General features: G+C 37.0%; 1 protein-coding gene and 1 long non-coding RNA gene across 2 annotated transcripts; both read left to right on the forward strand.

Annotated features, from left to right (window-relative positions):
* Positions 1–1,680: 1,680 nt before the first annotated feature.
* On the forward strand, positions 1,681–9,618 carry LOC100888312 (centrocin 2-like). Its single transcript, XM_030982458.1, has 5 exons — positions 1,681–1,737; positions 2,943–3,085; positions 3,502–3,675; positions 4,242–4,344; positions 9,142–9,618. The coding sequence occupies exons 2-4, from the start codon at positions 2,992–2,994 to the stop codon at positions 4,337–4,339; spliced, it is 366 nt and encodes a 121-aa protein (XP_030838318.1). The 5' UTR covers positions 1,681–1,737; positions 2,943–2,991; the 3' UTR covers positions 4,340–4,344; positions 9,142–9,618.
* Positions 9,619–16,279: 6,661 nt separating this feature from the next.
* Positions 16,280–18,849, forward strand: LOC115922889. Its single transcript, XR_004063657.1, has 4 exons — positions 16,280–16,335; positions 17,573–17,715; positions 18,134–18,226; positions 18,790–18,849. It is a non-coding gene; the product is annotated as an uncharacterized LOC115922889 (long non-coding RNA).
* Positions 18,850–19,059: the final 210 nt, after the last annotated feature.

The raw sequence follows: 19,059 nt of genomic DNA on the forward strand, positions 1-19,059 counted from the left end.
GAATCGAAGCAGCTTTGTGTAATAACTGGAAACTTTTTTCTACCACTATAATGAAAGGTGGTGGAGCCGGGAGGGGGCAAGGGGGCACAATGTCCCAAGTTTCTTAAGAACGAAGTGTGCCCCTTTTAGAAATACATCCGCTTTTTTCAAAGCTAACAACTTCCCTTCTCTAGGCCAAGGTAATCAATTGACCTTTCTTCACGAATATAAAGACTGAGACAACGTTTGATCTTTCAAACTAAACTCAAATGCATTTCCATTACCAAATGTTATTCATGTTAAAAAGACTGGTACATAATGACGATACGTGCTATATGACAAGACGTTGTTACCATCCCTCATCTTCCCAGAAACAATAGACTTCTCATAGCCTCCCTAACTTATGCCCTAATTTAAAGCGACTGAGAGCCTTCTTTCTTCAAACTTCCTCCAAAACTCGCTCGCTTCGCGATTAGTTTATCTCATTAAGAAGCACATTGAAGGTCTTATTTATTATTTCATTATGAGATTGTGCTTAAAACCCCATCTGGATAAGTTCGTCTAATAATGAAAAGCAATCGTCCGTAATGTGACCTCAAAAACCTAACAGTTTTGAGTCGCTTGCTTAGCTCACTCGCAAAGGAATATTTAGACCATCACACACAACAGCATAGTATGATGCTGAAGTAATATCTTGGACCAAGTAAAGAGTAAATCTTGAAAATCATTCCTGATAATGTATTAATTACGCTTTAGGATATATAAATATATCGCTTTGATGTTACCCTTTGTAGGTTCCTTTTTTCTTCCAAAGAGTGCCCTTTTAAAATTGTTTAATGGTGCCCCCCCCTCCCCAATTTGAAAAAGACGATCTGCCGCCGCTTTATTTTTCCTATGGTATTGTTTTGACTATATAGGCTTGTAAGAAATCTATTATTGCATTCTTTGAGTTTTGCATGTCTTGTCAAGAAAGTGGTGTATACAATTTTTTGCTTTAACATTTTGTCACTCCCTTGTCTCTCTTCTTTCTCTTCTTTCTCCTCTCTATTATCTCGATTTTTCCCTCTCCCCCTCTCCCCCTCTCCCCTCTCCCCCTCGCATCTCTGTCTCCCACTCTATCTCTCTTTGTAATTCTTTTAACATACTCCCCCGGTCGCTACGCTCCCTCGCATATGATACGGAATTTAACGCTAAACACTATTATAGATAGCTCACATTTCCGAAGGTTCGTTATATCCTTCAGAATCATGAACCCTTTTTAATTTTTGGAACTACAAACCTTTTGAATAAAAATCATTTAGAATAAGAAAACCTCAGATTGATAAACTTTTGGACTAACTGACCTTCGCAAATATTCACCTTCGGAAATATAACTCTTTGGGGGGAAAAGACATGTAACCGATCTTGATGACTTCTAAGTTCGTGTATATCTATAGCCTAATAAAGAAGTATAGTTGAACAAAAGATAGATTGATTAATTCTACTTTACAATGATCCGCCATATATCTTTTTCCCATTGAATACAAAGTCTCTCAAATCAAAATAAAGTCATCAGTTATCAAAACATCTGGCCAACCCCATCGGTCCTATCAATCATTGCACACGAACGAAATTGATCAAAGAGGCTCAGATGAAGAAAGTGGCGAGGAATAATTCCATAAAAGGGAAGCCATAATCGGTTCGAGTCATCACTTCATGAGCTGATCTCACCCGCAACAAGCTGCCTTCAGATTTGTTCAGAACCTTCTCACCAGATTGGTAAGCATCTGTTTTCTACTTTGCAGACTATAATTACAGAACTTTACTTAATAAGCGATTTTTCGATAATATTTTTTTGGGACTCATTTCTTAATCTTACTTCGTTCAAATGGCATAATGTTAGTTTCTTTATCATTCACAAATACAATGCATATATTCTACAACCTGCCTTATAGGTTTAATAACTTGTAGTTCAAAACTTTGATGTTTAATCTTTACCCTTGATTTGTTATGTTTCCTTTTACATATTATAATGATGATATTATTAGTCTTCGGACTACAATCGTGTATCAGTGTATGAAGATATCAATTATGTAGAGGTGATGTGGTCTTGTGGATGAGTCAATCAAGTCCGGATTACGTAATGCATCGTTATAATGTTTGCACATTTTAATAGGTGTTGGACAAGTCTATTGAAATCGCTTTTCAGTTTGATTTTGCGAAGGTCTTTGCAATCGTATATACTGATATCATCACCCACCTATCTATCTCTAAAGTAACCTTTTTATGGCACCCTGGGCAAATAATAAATTTGCGCCGCCCCTGTCCAAAGTTATGAACTTAGATTCTAACAAGCTTAGTTCTCATTAATATCGTTCAGAAATTATAGAATGTAGTGAAAATGATTTTAATGTATTTAATCCGGGAATTGGTAACCCAAACCTTTATTAGTCTATGAGTTATCCACGCGAGGGAGGAAAAGCGACCATGCGGTGAAATTGATTGACTGATTTTATTTGCTAATTTATTGTTTAGGCTTGAGTAAATTTGCATTATGGAACATACAAAATAGAAAGAAAATACCTTCATGTGATAACGTGTTGGGATATGAATAGAATTACACTGATTTGTTGACAACTTTCTTAAGTTTAATACTCATGTCAATTTTTGAAAAATCTGTAGATTGGCACATTCTGTTTTTCTGTATTTCCAATAGAGAGATTTCTAACGGGACAGGCTCTTTTTTATTTGTAAATTAAATCTATGCAAAATTTTCATTTTCACCATTCAAAACACGATTTCTTAAGCGTTTTACAATTTGGGGGGAAAAATTCCAACCGACGGTGTTTCAATTCTTTCTATATTCTAGCAGTATAATAAGGACGAACATTTTCGAGGAATTTAGCACAGAAATACGGTACCAGAACATTGGGGATAACTCCCAATTCTCGTTTCTTTTGTTCATCTTTTTAAAAACCAAACAGAATAGCCTTTCACATATTGCAGGCTGCTTCCCAAGCTAAACTAGTCAAGATGATGATCAAAGTAGCTCTTGTGCTCTGTGCTATTGTGGCAACCAGTATAGTGTGCGCCAAGGATTTTGAAGAGCAAGATGCATTGGACACCTGTAAGTACATAAGTCAGCCAGGGACGTCAATGCTTGAAAAGTTTTGACCGCCCCCTTAAGAAGTCTGTCAGAAAATCTCTAAGCTATTGTCAGAAAAGTTGTGAAATTAAGACATTTCGTTAACACATATTATTGTCGTACGACCCTATTTTACTCGGGGGAAGGGGCGGGGGCAGTAAGAATATAATGTGTTTTCCAGGCACGGGTACTCTAAATGCGTTTTAACAAACTCAACAAACTTTCCTTGTTTCCCTCTCATTTTTTGCCTATTAATTTGACACCCTAAATGCGTCACTCGCCTTAACCAGTCAAAACTTGTTTTGGTCGCGCGTATGTACATCGATATATATTTGAAAGCTCCCCCATGTTTTTTTTCTTTGTTTTCATTACATCTCGTTTCTATGGCAACCATGCAGTGTTGAATCTGATGCTCTCGGAGGAGGCTGCATCTCCTGATGACGCTGTGGCCTTGCAGAGCTGGTTCCACCACCATCATATACATCATCATTATCATCATTTCATACACCATTATGGCCTCCATGTTGCACGGAACGTATGCAGGGGGTTTGCTCATTCTCCAGAAGAAGCTCGTAAGTAGCCACACTCATATTTTTCTTTTTGCCCCCCGAAATTTTAAAATGGGGGGTTAGGGGGGGGGGGGGGGTAAGAGGGGTAAGGGGGCGGGGTAAGGGGGTGAGGAGTACTTAATTATTATTATTATTTTTTTAATATTTTTTTTTACACTAACAGAAAAATTGCGTACGCGTTCGCATGTGATTAACACAGTATTATCCCGTTCGCTGGATTCTATTGCTACTTGCTTATAAGAACATATAATTAGTGCCTTGTCGGCTATTAAACCCACAACCTTCGCATCTCCAGTAAGTGTTTTAAGCCCCCCCCCCCCTCCCCAACAAAAAAAAAAAAAAAAAAGGAAGGAGGCCCTTTTTTCTTCTCAAAATAGCCGCCCGGCACATTTCCCCAAGACGTCCATGATAGCCGCCAGCTTTTATATTTTATTCTAATTTTTTTCTCCGAAAAAATATCATTTTAGCAGTATGTTTTTTGTGTTTTTCCTTTAAAAAAAAAAGAAAGAAAAAAGAAGAAAAAAGGTGGCCTACTTTCATCAAACTTTCAAATTTCATGTTCATCTTAGGTGCTAAACTTCTGGCTGCGATCCCAGAGATGAAAGAAGAGGATCTCAGCGAAGAGTATCTTCGATCGATCTGTGCTGGTCACTACTTTGGCCGTTAGACTCGGTACGTATATTTGTACAATCCCAATAAACAAAATCACGTGAAAATCACGTCAATATCAAGGTATCGACTTGAGGAGAGTTACGTTCTTCAAACACCGGACATTTACGAAAATGTGTTAATACGTTTATTGCACTAGGTCACTTAAAACACACGTACACTAAATCACGCAATTGTCACTGCAATATCACCATTATAATAACGTGATTATCCCTACCTTGGAGACCATGGTTTGAAAACCTAATACTCCCGTGTTTTTTTGGTTATGAAATTACATGTTCATAAACGAAATTATCGCGTCACAGAAACACGTGAAGAGTTAGTGATAGTTTTAGTCAAAATATATGCGTGAAATTCACGTGAATATTACGTCGAAGAGGAAATATATTACTGTAACCCGCGTTCAACCCAATAATTACGCAAATGTTACACAATAAATGAACCAAAATAATGACTTTCTCATCCCGTTTCTGAACATCGTGTTTTGGATCTTCCATAATTACGTCCAGGCGCGCCGGAAGCAGTTTGGGATTAGAGGGGGTGGGGTTAAGGGGGGGGGGGGGTGGTTGCAAACATCCCAGAGGAGAAAGCTAGTTGCAACTGGTCCAGTTGATGAACCAGTTAATGCCAACTGGTAACCCCGGAAATTGAAATGGGCTAAATGATCCAGTTGATCCAGACCAGTTAGAATTCAACTGGTCTAGCTGAGCCATTAGAACCATTTGGAAAAACTTCCAACCAGTTGAACGGCAACAACACTTCAATTCTGGTACGTCTGTATTTCCAATGTAAAGGGCATTGGTAATAAGTAGACTTACATAATTTAATTAATCGAAATTTTTTCATACACTTGTATTTTATTGAAATTATTTTAGTTCTAGTTAATGTTTTCCTTATTCATGTTTAATTAAATGTAATTCATACGAAGTAGCGAAATGTCCTAATAACTGGTAATTTATATTTGTAGTATTTTCGAAATGAATTGCATATAACTAAATCATCAGTAATTAAGAAATATGCTGTGAATTCAGATAAATTGTTTAAAAAACATAGATCTGCACGCACCCCATATTCAATATGCAAATTAATTGGTGTCAGCTGGTTCAACTGGAAACATGCCAACAGTCAGCCAGCAGTCATCAACTGGTGCAACTGGAAATAGGCACACAGATCAGTTATCAACTGGTGCAATGAAAACATGCCAACAGTCAGTTATCAACTGGTGAAAATAGAAATATGCCAACAGACACGGGATTATCACCACGGAACTAAAATGGTAACTGTGAAACCATCAAGACACCCAAGAATAACTCATTTTTCACACCTGGAAATCACGGATTACCCAGCTTAGATTAATAATCCGTTTGAGTCACGAAATCATCACCGCGGAACTGCTGGCAACTTTGACTACCATTTACATAGGTGTTTTAAGACACCTAATAATTACTAATTTTCCACACCTAAATATCACGAATTTACAGCTTAGATTAGTAATCAGTTTTAGCTACGTGATCATCACCAATAAAGTTATGGTAACTTTGAAACCATTTAAAAAGGTGTTTTAAGACACCTAATAATTACTAATTTTTCACACCTAAAAGTCACTTATGCCCAGCTTAGATTAATAATCCGTTTGAGTCACGAGATCATCACCGCGGAACTGCTGGCAACTTTGACTACCATTTAAATAGGTGTTTTAAGACACCTAATAATTACTAATTTTTCACACCTAAATATCACGGATTCACAGCTTAGATTAGTAATCAGTTTTAGCTAAGTGATCATAACCAAGAAAGTTATGGTAACTTTGAAACCATTTAAAGAGGTGTGTAAGACACCTCAGAATTACTAATTTAATATAACTAGAGATTCACGGACAGAACAATAAGACGATTAGCCGGTGTAAGTAACGTGATTATTACCATCAACCTTGGATAACCTGTGAAACCAATCGATTAAGGTGCTTACAAGACCAAATAATTACTTATTTATCACCACCATCGGTTAACGGACAAAACACTCGTTGCTTGGTCAAGTGGTTATTTGGTCATAAACACGTGATTTACAGAGGTAAGTGGAATCACGTTACTCCAGTCGCGTGATAAATTGGTGGTTTTTAGGTTAGATGAAAACGTGAACAGGAGTACCTTTTTTGTTTAAATGAAAGCACGTGTCGATAACGTTTAAATTTAGTTCAAAAGGCACCATACTTGAAAATCACTTAAAATACACTCCCAAAAGAGGTTACTTTTTAGTGTTTTGTTTATTGGGATAACAATAACAAAATAATTGTAGTGCATGTGTTCAACCAATGATTTTCCACTCACAGTATATATATACAGAGCTGCATTTTAATCATCAAAATTTCAAATTAGATTCAATCACTTTTTCTCAAGTATTTTTTTGTAATGTAGGAGAGGGGGGGGGGGGGGAGGTAGTGGCAAGCGGGCAGATTAAAACTATAAATGAGTATTAAAACAATCCACCACTTATAAACCTTTTACATGTATTTTGCTTTAACAATTTAGATACCTGTCAAGTCTCAAGTAAGCAATGTTTTAGCCTCTTGTCGATGCCCTCGCGCTGTTGGAGTCTCTAAATTCTGACGAGCGAAGCGAGTCAGAGAAACCGAGGCGCTTGCGCGGAGGGCCTCTTGACAAGTGATCTGAATTTCTTATGTTTTACTTTGTTTGGCGAATATTCCGACCCAGCAGAGTTCGGTGAAAGTCATCCAATCAGAGAGAGCTACTATGACGTAATATCTACCGCTCTGTGCGAATTCCTTCCGTGAGAGCGAGACTGGCCGCCTAGTTGTAGTCTGCAAGCACAAACCCTGGTCAGTCGTAAAAGAGAGTGTGCACTATAAGACTACCATATGCCACGTACTATAGCTGCTCCTGACCTATATTGGTACAACCAGTAGGTACCAGTAGATAGCTGGGCTAGGCTTCTCTCAAGGCACAATGATTTTTTTATAAAGTGTCAAATTAGGGTCTGTGCTTGCAGACTAGCCTAGTTGGGCAATTCCGAACACACACGTACACACACACAATCGCTGCGGTCTAGACATGCATAATTCAGTAGGAAATCGGGTCTCATGAATATATAATTCAGATCACTTGTCAAGAGGCCCTCCGCGCAAGCGCCTCGGCTTCTCTGACTCGCTTCGCTCGTCAGAATTTAGAGACTCCAACAGCGCGAGGGCATCGACAAGAGGCTAGCAATGTTTAAGACTAGACGTCTACACATACTATGTCGCTTAAGGAAATGCAACCTCCGACAATCTGAACTCGCAAATGTTTATGTAATGTACATCAGACCAGTATTGGAATATGCTGCCCCTATCTGGTCATCAGCAATTACTACACAACAGTCTGCTGACCTAGAGCGCGTCCAAAAAAGGGCCTGTCGTATTATCCTGAGCGGTTATACTTCCTACACTTCGGCCCTTGAAACACTAGGCATCCCATCCCTTGAAGCACGCAGACAAACTCTGCTCTCTAACTTTGGTCTTCGTCTTCTCTCCTCTCGACACCGAGATCTCCTGCCCGAGTTCCGAGGGCAGACAACGACTCGTCAGCTTCGGAATTCCAACGAACTCAATATCCCAATGTGTAGAACCACGAGATATCGCAAATCTGTGATCCCTACCATTGTACGGCTGATAAACTCAGATTTGAAATAAGCTTGAAAGAATAATAATCCATTCGTTTCGTTTGATTTTATCAATTCAAATTTCAAAATAATATATATACCTGTATTTTTAAAATTTGCAATCCAACAATGCAAATCTGTTAATCACATCTAGTTTGTTGCCGAATTTTTCCTCTTTTTTAACAACTATTTTTTTTTTTTTTTTTTTTTTTTTTTTTTTTTTTGTAAATTCAATTTTCAATAATAATTATATATCTTAATATGGATCTTGAAGCAAATACATGTGTATTAACCATGTTTTGCCTAATTATGTAAAGGTTTTTATATTTAAATATCTATAATGAATATATCAATGACATTGCGGTTTGTGCTTTAGGATTCATTGTTTAATTTTGTAGTCGGTTTAAGTTGGTCTCAAAAATTATGCTGCATTTACATTGTACGGTATTATATTTGTATTACAGTACATTTTATTACACTTTATCCGATTATATATCTAGTTCTCCATTTAAGCCTATTTATCTGTCCTACTCTTTATTTGTCCCTTTTATTGTGTAGTCTCCTCGCCAGCTTCTCTTTCTCATTTCTCTATGCCCTCTCTCTCTCTCCCCCTCTCTGTTATTATCTTACCAGTCCTTCTAATCTTCTGTTACATTTCTCTTATTGCCTTCTGCTACGCGATCGTTCTCCTTCAATTATCCTTTAGTCATCCGTTTTAATCTCTTCTCTTGTTTCTCTTCTCTTCTTTTCTTTGATCATATCCTTGATTATTTATTGTGAATCGCCATTTATATGTATATGTTATGATTTTGAATGTATCTTTTGTAAATTCAATTTTTTTCAGCCTCTGGCTGCTATTTGAATGTTTTTTTAATCAATAAACCATATCAAATAATATTATGGGCCTATACGAGACTGTGGACATGAGCCAGTGGCGGATCCAGGGAGTAAAAACACGTTAATTTTACTTTTATTTGGAGACGGGCCCCTCCCCTGGTGCTTAAGGTGCTTTTCTCCCACTTCCTCTCTGTCTCCTCTCTCTCTCTCTCTCTCCCCCTCTCCCGTCTATCTCTGACTCCCTTTTCTCCACAATTTCCTCATTATTTTTCAAACAAAATATATTGTCTTCTTTTATTTCTCACATAGGAAGGGACCATGAGGCAACATCCGAGACACTTGATGTTGATTCTTCCTGAAGAAACAATGAAATAAAAGCAAGAAATTGTCACCTTCCATCGTGTTTTTGCAACTTCCTAATATAATTAGAATCTTCGTTATCCCTCCTGTATTGTTTAATCCCTTAAACCTTGTTAATCCTCTAAAATGAAATGATGGTGAGTGGTTTTCATTATTAATACATATTTTGCCTTTACTTCCATGTATCCATTCATTATACATCTTTCCAAGGTGTATACAAATATGTAGGGTTACAAGTATAACCATTCTTAAAATCTAGCGTAATAATATACATCTTTTCATCATAAGCTTCAAGTTAAAAATATTCTCCCGGTTTTGCTTTTTTCGCCCTAAAAAACAATAAGACATTGTAAGCATGGTATTAGGGGAATAACTAATAGTATTAGAAATAATGCCGATAATAAAATCACATGAACATGACAAACATACCTAGCGTGTTTGTTTTGGGTATTTTGTTATATGCTATAAAGCCAGTAGTGTATGATTAATAGAATAATGTTGGCATACAGGGAAAATACGAAAAACAACACTTCGATAAGAAAAAGTGAGAGAGGCAAAAATAAAACAAAGTGAAAAGGTTGAATAGAAGAAAAAAGATAGAGAAAGAACAGAGGGGGCACGGGAGAGCAGGGAGAAGAGCGCGAAAGAAAGAGAAAGTGTGAGAGAGAGAGAGAGGAAGTGATGTAAGGAAAGCGGAAAAAAGAGAAAGAGGAGTGATAACAGAATAGACTACTAAAGACAGAAAGGGAAAGAATGAAAGAGAGAGAGAGAGAGCGAGAGATGCAGTGACAGGGGAGAAGCAATAAATATGCAATTGAGGAGCATTTAAGACGGAGAGAAGAGAGAGGGGAGCAGAGAGTGTGAGTGCGTGCGCAAGCGTATGCGTGTGTGTGTGTGTGTGTGTGTGAGGCACCCACATTACTCAGTTGGTCTGTATAAAAGTATCTGCAAAATGAGACTACAATACGCTCTGTACTTAAGTTTGACCATGGACCTATACGGATGGACATTCAACGTGATTCTTTCTTTGATCCAATGATAGTCACCGCCTCCTGATTATGTGCATCTTAATGAGAACATTCAGCTGTTTTAACAATAACGACTGCGTAAGCATTTTCGGTCATTGACAAAGGAGCAGTTTAACTCTCTTGGATTTTGTTTGGATGGTGTGATCTGTAAGAGTGTGTCTTAAATACAAAAAACATCCCCAATGGGGAGCAGCAAAGTTGAAAAGCAGACGATTTTGGTGATATGAAATGTATAATTATTGATTTGCACACTTTCGCACACACCCATGACCTTATAAAACAATTAGAAGGCCATGATCTGTATAAGCCCTGTGCGTTGTAACTCTGGAATATTATAAGGAAATTGGGGGAAACGGGATTTTAACCCGTTGACTACTGAATTATGTAGTTCCCATAGGCTTAATACAGGTACCACCAGGTTCCAGTAGGCAATGGGTTAAATCACAACCAATCCAAATATAACCTCTATCTGGTTATCAACATGTTTTTCAAAATAAAATATAGTACACGGAACAACAATTTCCGATTATAAACCAGAACTGCACATCGATTTTCTATGATTTAAGCGAGTTATTATCTTCTGCGCATGTATATTAACATGTGTAAAATCACTATCTTGATTCTGTCCCGGCTTTTTGGCGGTGACCATCATGAGATCAAAGTGGAGAAACATGTCCGGAAGGTTATTGAGACGACATTGACGGAGACAATCACAATGAATAAGCCAGTTCATAGATACAATCTGCGCATGGGCAAAAATGGTAAAACCCACAGAGATGAATACTGGATATGCGCTCATGAAAGTTATGTAACATTATTCATTTATGCACCAACGGTACATTCTATGATACGAAGGTGGAAGTATTCTTTTCAAGAGGACAAACAAAAGGTATTCATGAAGCACATCTAGGACTTTGGCAGTTATTATTCTAAGATGCTCAAAGTGGAACTTCTCCATGTGTAAAAGATCTGTGGATGTTTGGGGTCATTTGTACCATGTGCTATCTGTAAACTCCCTTATTCGTTAAGAAAACGATGAATGTCCATCCGTAATAGCTCCATGGTTTGACACAGCAAGAAACTGACAGGTCTAGGCTCTGCTCAAGGCTTTAGGAATTGTGGGTTTGTGGTAAAGTGTTATATCAGAGTATATGCTTGCAAACTATGGAGGAGCAGAGGAGCACTTAGGCCCCTAGAGTCTTAGGGGTCTGATCCCAAAATATTTGAAAAACTGAAGCCATTTTTGTTGTTGTAATGGCATACTGAAATCCACAGCTACACTCTAAAAAATACTGGGCAAAAAATTGCCCAATTTTTTACCCAACATGAGGGCGATTATTTGTCCATTAAGATTTTGCATGATTTACCCAGTGTTGGATAAAAAGAAAATACCCAAACTTTAACCAGCAAAAATTTACCACATGAGAAATTCACCCAATTCACTCGACCACGACAACTCTAATATAAGAATATAACCATATTGTTGAATAATATTTGTCCGACTTACGTTTGCCCAGTAACATCTGCCCAATTTTTTTTGAACATTTAATTGGGTAAATACATGTAGTAAAAACCGGGTTGGGAAAAAATAGCCCAAATGTTGGACAAAAATGGCCCAACTTTAATTTGCCCAATAACATTACCTAATTATTTCATCGGCAACTACATGGTTGGTAGGAAATAACCCAATTATTGGACAAAATTTGCCCAACTCTTTTTTACAGTGTATGATGGACAAAATACATGTATCTGGACCTACAAATGGGAGGGCCAAGATAATGCACAATATTTAATTTCCTTAACCCTAATCACACATCATGGATATCAAGACTACACATTCAACAACATGTTGTCTTGAAAACTTGTATTAAAATAGGTAAATGGATATTTTTGTTCCTTGTGTTCTAGTGGTAATAACCATTTTAAAGTAAGCATATGGTTGAATATAAGGGGTAGCAATTTGGCCAAATCTAACTACATAAAAGAAGCGAGATGAAGTTTATTCAAATAATAACTTGTTAAAACCTGTATAGCATTGGGACATCAGCATGATATAAAGCCCTCATAAAAGTTTGGAAACTCAATGATTATCAATATCACCTTGTTTAGTAATAATAGAAAGTGTGTTTATTCATTTTGTAAATGATGTCATATTGTAGCCATGGAATAGCAGTACATTAGAATAAGGGGGCAGTATCAAAAGGAATAGTTGCAGAATGCACTGGTTGATAGTGGAATCGTATGCAAAGAACTTATTTTTCTTTGAAATAAGATCATTTTAGCGGTATGTAGCCGTATACTAATCAACCACATTTGTATTATCTAGTATCAAGCAAACCTGAGTTAAATTAAAAATACTTTCTTCATATCAAAGCGAGTTTAAAATGCGTCTGTTAGTTTTTGTAATTACTGCTCATAGAACTGTATGTAGGATGTTTCCCTCTTTTTTATAACAAAAAATACATATAAATTAGATAAATAAAGTAGCATCAAAGCATTTGTAATATAAGCCCACAGCTGTTTTCTTTTTCTAAAAAAACAAGGTGTAAAAACTACTTACTGCTGCACACTTACATTTTACAAGCACACATGTTTATACCCGACAATTACAAGTTTGTTTCTTTTAAATGCCCTGATGTAACGCTGACTTCAAGTATAACTATGATATCTATTTAAAAACAAAAAGAAATAAGGAATTTTTGAAAAAAACACAAATATTGAAGCGCCACAAAAATTGGTGCGAGCGGGGACGAGAAATACGTAATTTGTTATACTTGGCCTTATTACAATCAGAGGTCTTGAGGCCACAATTCAAATTATAAGATTACTGTCTAAAATATTCAGGAAAATTTACCAAACATTCACCAACCAACTTTCTTGTGTGTAATTCTGAACAATGGCCTCAACCTGAAGTTGGAATAATATTACTATAAAAATTCATAAAAATAAAAAAAAACAGGCCCTAGTTCTGTTTAAAAAAGGTTTGTATTTCTTCATATAAATTATCTTTCAATGTATTTTGATTTTTATTATGTATTCAGAACTGCATAAATAAATGAAATGATATATACAAACTATTAAAAACATAATACATTCCATGACCTACAAATTAAAGCTGTCTTTTTCTTATGCAGCTTACAATGAACAATGTAAAGCTAGGCTATAACCAACATAGATTAGTATTAATAGGACCCATTGTAGTATTCTATTAAATAATGGATTGCTTTGATGAAATCCGATTGCGGAAAAGTTTGAAACCCCACCCGAGTCTACCCATATGTGAAGCCGGATATATTCTCAAAGTCGCACGGATAGGCATTGATCGTTTTGTCAGGCCAAGTCGGAGGAAAGATCTTATGCGGGTTGTTTGTTGATGGATGGCTGGCGCCGCGGTAAAGGGAGGCCCGGACGGGAGGACTTTCGCACGCATAGGCATTGATCATTTTGTCAGGCCAAGTCGGAGGAAAGATCGTATGCAGGTTGTTTGTTGATGGATGACTGGCGCCGCTGTTAATGGAGAACTTAATAACAAAATAGCAATTATTTTTTCGAGGTCATAAGTGTATACATTATTAATTTGATATTTCAATCTAACCGATGCCCCTTTTACTTTGACAAGTCCCCCTTTTTCTCTTTAATCAATGTCCCATTTCCCTTCTATTAACTGCCCCTGTTCAGGTTTAAGATGTGCCCTCTTTTTACGTCTGAGAAGTGTATGTTTTACTTTAACACGCGCTCTTCTTTTCTAATAACTGAACCTTTTCTTTTTGTAAAAAGTGTCCCTTCCCCTTTCTTATAAATGTCGTCTTTTCAACTCCGATAAGTACCCCGATCCTGATCTGACAAGTTCTCTCCTTTACTTTGACAAGTGCCCCTTTTCATTTGTAATGAGTCCATTTTACCATCAAAGAACTGCCCCTTTCCACCTCTGATGAGTGCCTCTTTTAGGTATGAGAAATGTCCTATTCCCTTCTGATAGTGCCCATTTTCCCTTTTTAATAACTGCCTTTTCCCTTCTAATAAATGCCACTTTTCACATCTAATTAGTTTTCCTTGTTAGTTTTGATGTGATTGGCTTTTGATGTGAGTGCCCATCATTTGTTTTACCTACATTTCCCACTGCCGCTTACAAATTGTGCCCTTTTGCGATCATCTAAAGTCCCATATCTAGTTGGTTGGTTGGTTTTAACGTGACCAGGGGGCGATGGGTTAAGTCATTATCTCAGCGGGACTTGGTAGTAAGGACTAATGCCTTATCAAAAGGCGCTAGCGCATCGACCTGGTTTCGAACCCTACTGAGCCAATTCATGAACCTTCTAGTTTCAAAGAATCGGAGCAGCTTTGTGTAATAACTGGAATTTTTTTCTTCTACTACAAAAAAGGTAGTGGAGCCGGGATAAGGGCAGGGGGCACAATATCCCACATTTCATAAGAACAAAGTGTGCCCCTTTTAGAAAAACAACCGTGTTCCTTTTTTAAAGCTATAAAACGTCCCTTGCCTAAGCCAAGGTAATTCAATTGACCTTTGTTCAAAAATATAAAGTTTGAGACCACGTTTGATTTTTCAAACTCAACTCAAATGCATTTCCATTACCAAATGTCATTCATGTTAAAAAGACTGAGACAAAATTACGATACGTGTTATATGACAAGACGTTGTTATTATCCCTCATCTTCCCAGAAACAAGACACTTCTCATAGCCACCCAACATTTTCCCCTAATTTAAAGCGACTGAGAGCATTTTCCCCCTTCAAATCTCCTCCAAAACTAGCTCGCTTCGCTCGCTTACATTTATAGTTTATCTCATTAAGAAGCATATTGAAGGTCTTATTTATTATTTCATTATGAGATTGAAATAATAACGAAAAGTAATCGTTCGTAATGTGACCTCGAAAAACCTTACAACGTTTCGTCCATTGCTTCGCTCGCTCGCAAAGAAATATTTAGACCATCACACACAACAGCAGAGTATGATGCTGAAGTAATATCTTTGACCAAGTAAAGAGTAAATCTTGAAAATCATCCTTACAATGTAATGATTACGCTTTAGGATATTTAAATATTTCGCTTTGATGTTACCCTTTGTAGGTGCCTTTGTTCTTCCAAATAGTGCCGTTTTTAAATGGTGGCACCCCCCCTCACTTTGACAAAAACAGGCTCTGCCGCCCCTTTATTTTTACAATGTTATTGTCTTGACTAAAAATCTATTATTGCATTCTATGACTTTTGCATGTCTCGTCATCCGTTATTCACATTGATTTTCTTCTTTCTAAAGAAATAAGCTGGAAAATTAATTTAATTATAGGATACAATTTCAATTATTCCAATCTCAGAAAGAACTCAATATTTTCTCACTCCTCTGCCTCTTTTCTTCCTCTTCTTTCTCCTCTCTCTCATCTCGCTCTTTCACTCTCCCACTCTCTCCTTCTCTCCTCTGTCTCTCACTCTATCTTTCTGCATGTGCATAATTATTTTAACATACTTCCCCGGTCGCTACGCTCCCTCGCATACGATACGGAATTTAACGCAAAGATTTCCGAAGGTTCGTTAAATCTGCCATAATTAGGTTCATAATTACGAAAAATTTGAAATAGGGTTCTCTCTCGTTTTCGGGATTATGAACCTTCAGAATCATGAACCTTGTTTCATTTTTGGAATTACAAACCTTTTAAATCACAATCATTTGGAATAAAACACCTTCAGATTAATACATTTTGGGACTTACTGACCTTCGCAAATATGAATCTTTGGGGAAAAAGACATGTAACCGATCTTGATGACTTCTAAGTGCGTGTGTACATATAGTATAGTTTGAAAACGAGATAGATTGATTAATTCTACTTTCCAATGATCCGCCTATATATCTTTATTTCTTTTTCTCATTGAATACAAAGTCTCTCGAATCAAAATATAGTTATCAGTTATCAAAACATCTGGCCAACCCCAGCGGTCCTATCAATCATTACACACGAACAAAAATGATCAAAGACGCAAAGATGGGGAGAGTGGCGAGGAATAATTCCATAAAAGGGAAGCCATAATCGGTTCGAGTCGTCAATTCAGGAGCTCATCCCACCCGCAACAAGCTGCCTTCAGAACTCTCTCACCAGATTGGTAAGCATCTGTTTTCTACTTTGCAGACTATTATTTCAGAACTTCAGTTCATAACTGATTTTTCGATAATATGTTTTTTTGCCCACTTCTAAATCTTGCTTCGTTCAAATGGCATATTACTTGTTTCTTTATTATTCACCAATATAATGCATATATTCTACAACCTGCCTTATAGGTTTAATAACTTGTAGTTCAAAACTTTGATGTTTAATCTTTACCCTTGATTTGTTATGTTTCCTTTTACATATTATAATGATGATATTATTAGTCTTCGGACTACAATCGTGTATCAGTGTATGAAGATATCAATCATGTAGAGGTGATGTGGTCCTGTGGATGAGTCAATCAAGTCCGGATTACCTAATGCATCGTTATAATGTTTGCACATTTCAATAGGTGTTGGACAAGTCTATTGAAATCGCTTTTCAGTTTGATTTTGAGAAGGTATTTGCAATCGTATATACTGATATCATCACCCACCTATCTATCTCTAAAGAAACTTTTTTTATGGCACCCTGGGCATATAATAAATTTGCGCCGCCCCTGTCCAAACGTATGAGCTTAGATACTAACAAACTAAGTTCTCATTAATATCGTTCAAAATTTATAGAATGTAGTGAAAATGATTTTAACGTATTTAATCCGGGAATTGGTAACCCAAACCTTTATTAGTCTATGAGTTATCCACGCGAGGGAGGAAAAGCGACCATGCGGTGAAATTGATTGATTGATTTTATTCGTTAATTTATTGTTTAGGCTTGAGTAAATTTGCATTATGGAACATACAAAATAGAAAGGAAATACCTTCATGTGATAACGTGTTGGGATATGAATAGAATTGCACTGATTTGTTGACAACTTTCTTAAGTTTAATACTCATGTCAATTTTTGAAAAATCTGTAGTTTGGCACATTCTGTTTTTCTGTATTTCCAATAGAGAGATTCCTAACGGGACAGGCTCTTTTTTAATGTAAATTATATCTATGTAAAATTTTCATTTTCACCATTCAAAACGCGATTTCTTAAGCGTTTTACAATTTGGGGGGAAAAATTCCAACCGACGGTGTTTCTGATTTTGAAAATAGAAAAATGCTATTCTATTCAATTCTTTCTATATTCTAGCAGTATAATAAGGACGAACATTTTCGAGGAATTTAGCACAGAAATTCGGTACCAGAACATTGGGGATAACTCCCAATTCTCGTTTCTTTTGTTCATCTTTTTAAAAACCAAACAGAATAGCCTTTCACATATTGCAGGCTGCTTCCCAAGCTAAACTAGTCAAGATGATGATCAAAGTAGCTCTTGTGCTCTGTGCTATTGTGGCAACCAGTATGGTGTGCGCCAAGGATGTTGAAGAGCAAGATGCAGTGGACACCTGTAAGTACATAAGTCAGCCAGGGACGTCAATGCTTGAAAAGTTTTGACCGCCCCCTTAAGAAATCTGTCAGAAAATCCCTAAGCTATTGTCAGAAAAGCTGTGAAATTAAGACATTTCGTTAACACATAATATTGTCTTACGACCCTATTTTAATCGGGGGGAGGGGGGGGGGGGGAGTAAAAATATAATGTGTTTTCCAGGCACGGGTACTCTAAATGCGTTTTAACAAACTCAACCAACTTTCCTTGTTTTCCTCTCATTTTTTGCCTATTAATTTGACACCCTAAATGCGTCACTCGCCTTAACCAGCAAAAACTTGTTTTGGTCGCGCGTATGTACATCGATATATATTTGAAAGCTCCCCCATGGTTTTTTTCTTTGTTTTCATTACATCTCGTTTCTATGGCAACCATGCAGTGCTGAATCTGATGCTCTCGGAGGAGGCTGCATCTCCTGATGACGCCGTAGCCTTGCAGCGCCATCACCGTCATCACCATCATGGCCATCATGGTACGTATATTTGTACAATAACAATAACAAGATAATTGTAGTGCAGATGTTCAACCAATGATTTTCCACTCGCAGTATACATATACAGAGCTGCATTTTAATCATCAAAATTTCAAATTAGACTCAATCACTTTTTATCAAGTATTTTTTTTAAATGTAGGAGTGGGGAGGGGGGGGGGGGAGGTAGTGGCAAGCGGGCAGATCAAAACTATAAATGAGTATTAAAACAATCCACCACTTATAAACCTTTTACATGTATTTTGCTTTAAAAATGTAGATACCTGTCAAGTCTCAAGTAAGCGATGTTTAAGACTATAATATTATGGGCCTATACGAGACTGTGGACATGAGCCAGTGGCGGGTCCAGGGAGTAAAAACACGTTAATTTTACTTTTATTTGGAGACGGGCCCCTCCCCTGGTGCTAAAGGTGCTTTTCTCCCACTTTCTCTCTGTCTCACCCTCTCTCTCTCCCCCTCTCCCGTCTATCTCTGACTCCCTTTTCTCCACAATTTCCTCATTATTTTTCAAACAAAAAATATCGTCTTTTTTATTTCTCACATAGGAAGGGACCATGAGGCAACATCCGAATGTTGATTCTTCCTGAAGAAAAAATGAAATAAAAGCAAGAAATTATCACCTTCCATCGTGTTTTTGCAACTTCCTAATATAATTCGAATCTTCTTTATCACTTCTGTATTGTTTAAACCCTTAAACCATGTTAATCCTCTAAAATCAAATGATGGTGAGTGGTTTTCATTATTAATACATATTTTGCCTTTACTTCCATGTATCCATTCATTATACATCTTTCCGAGGTGTATACAAATTATGT

This window comes from Strongylocentrotus purpuratus, unplaced genomic scaffold (assembly GCF_000002235.5).
Source record: "Strongylocentrotus purpuratus isolate Spur 01 unplaced genomic scaffold, Spur_5.0 spur5_scaffold_12, whole genome shotgun sequence".
Classification (NCBI taxonomy): Eukaryota; Metazoa; Echinodermata; class Echinoidea; order Camarodonta; family Strongylocentrotidae; genus Strongylocentrotus; species Strongylocentrotus purpuratus.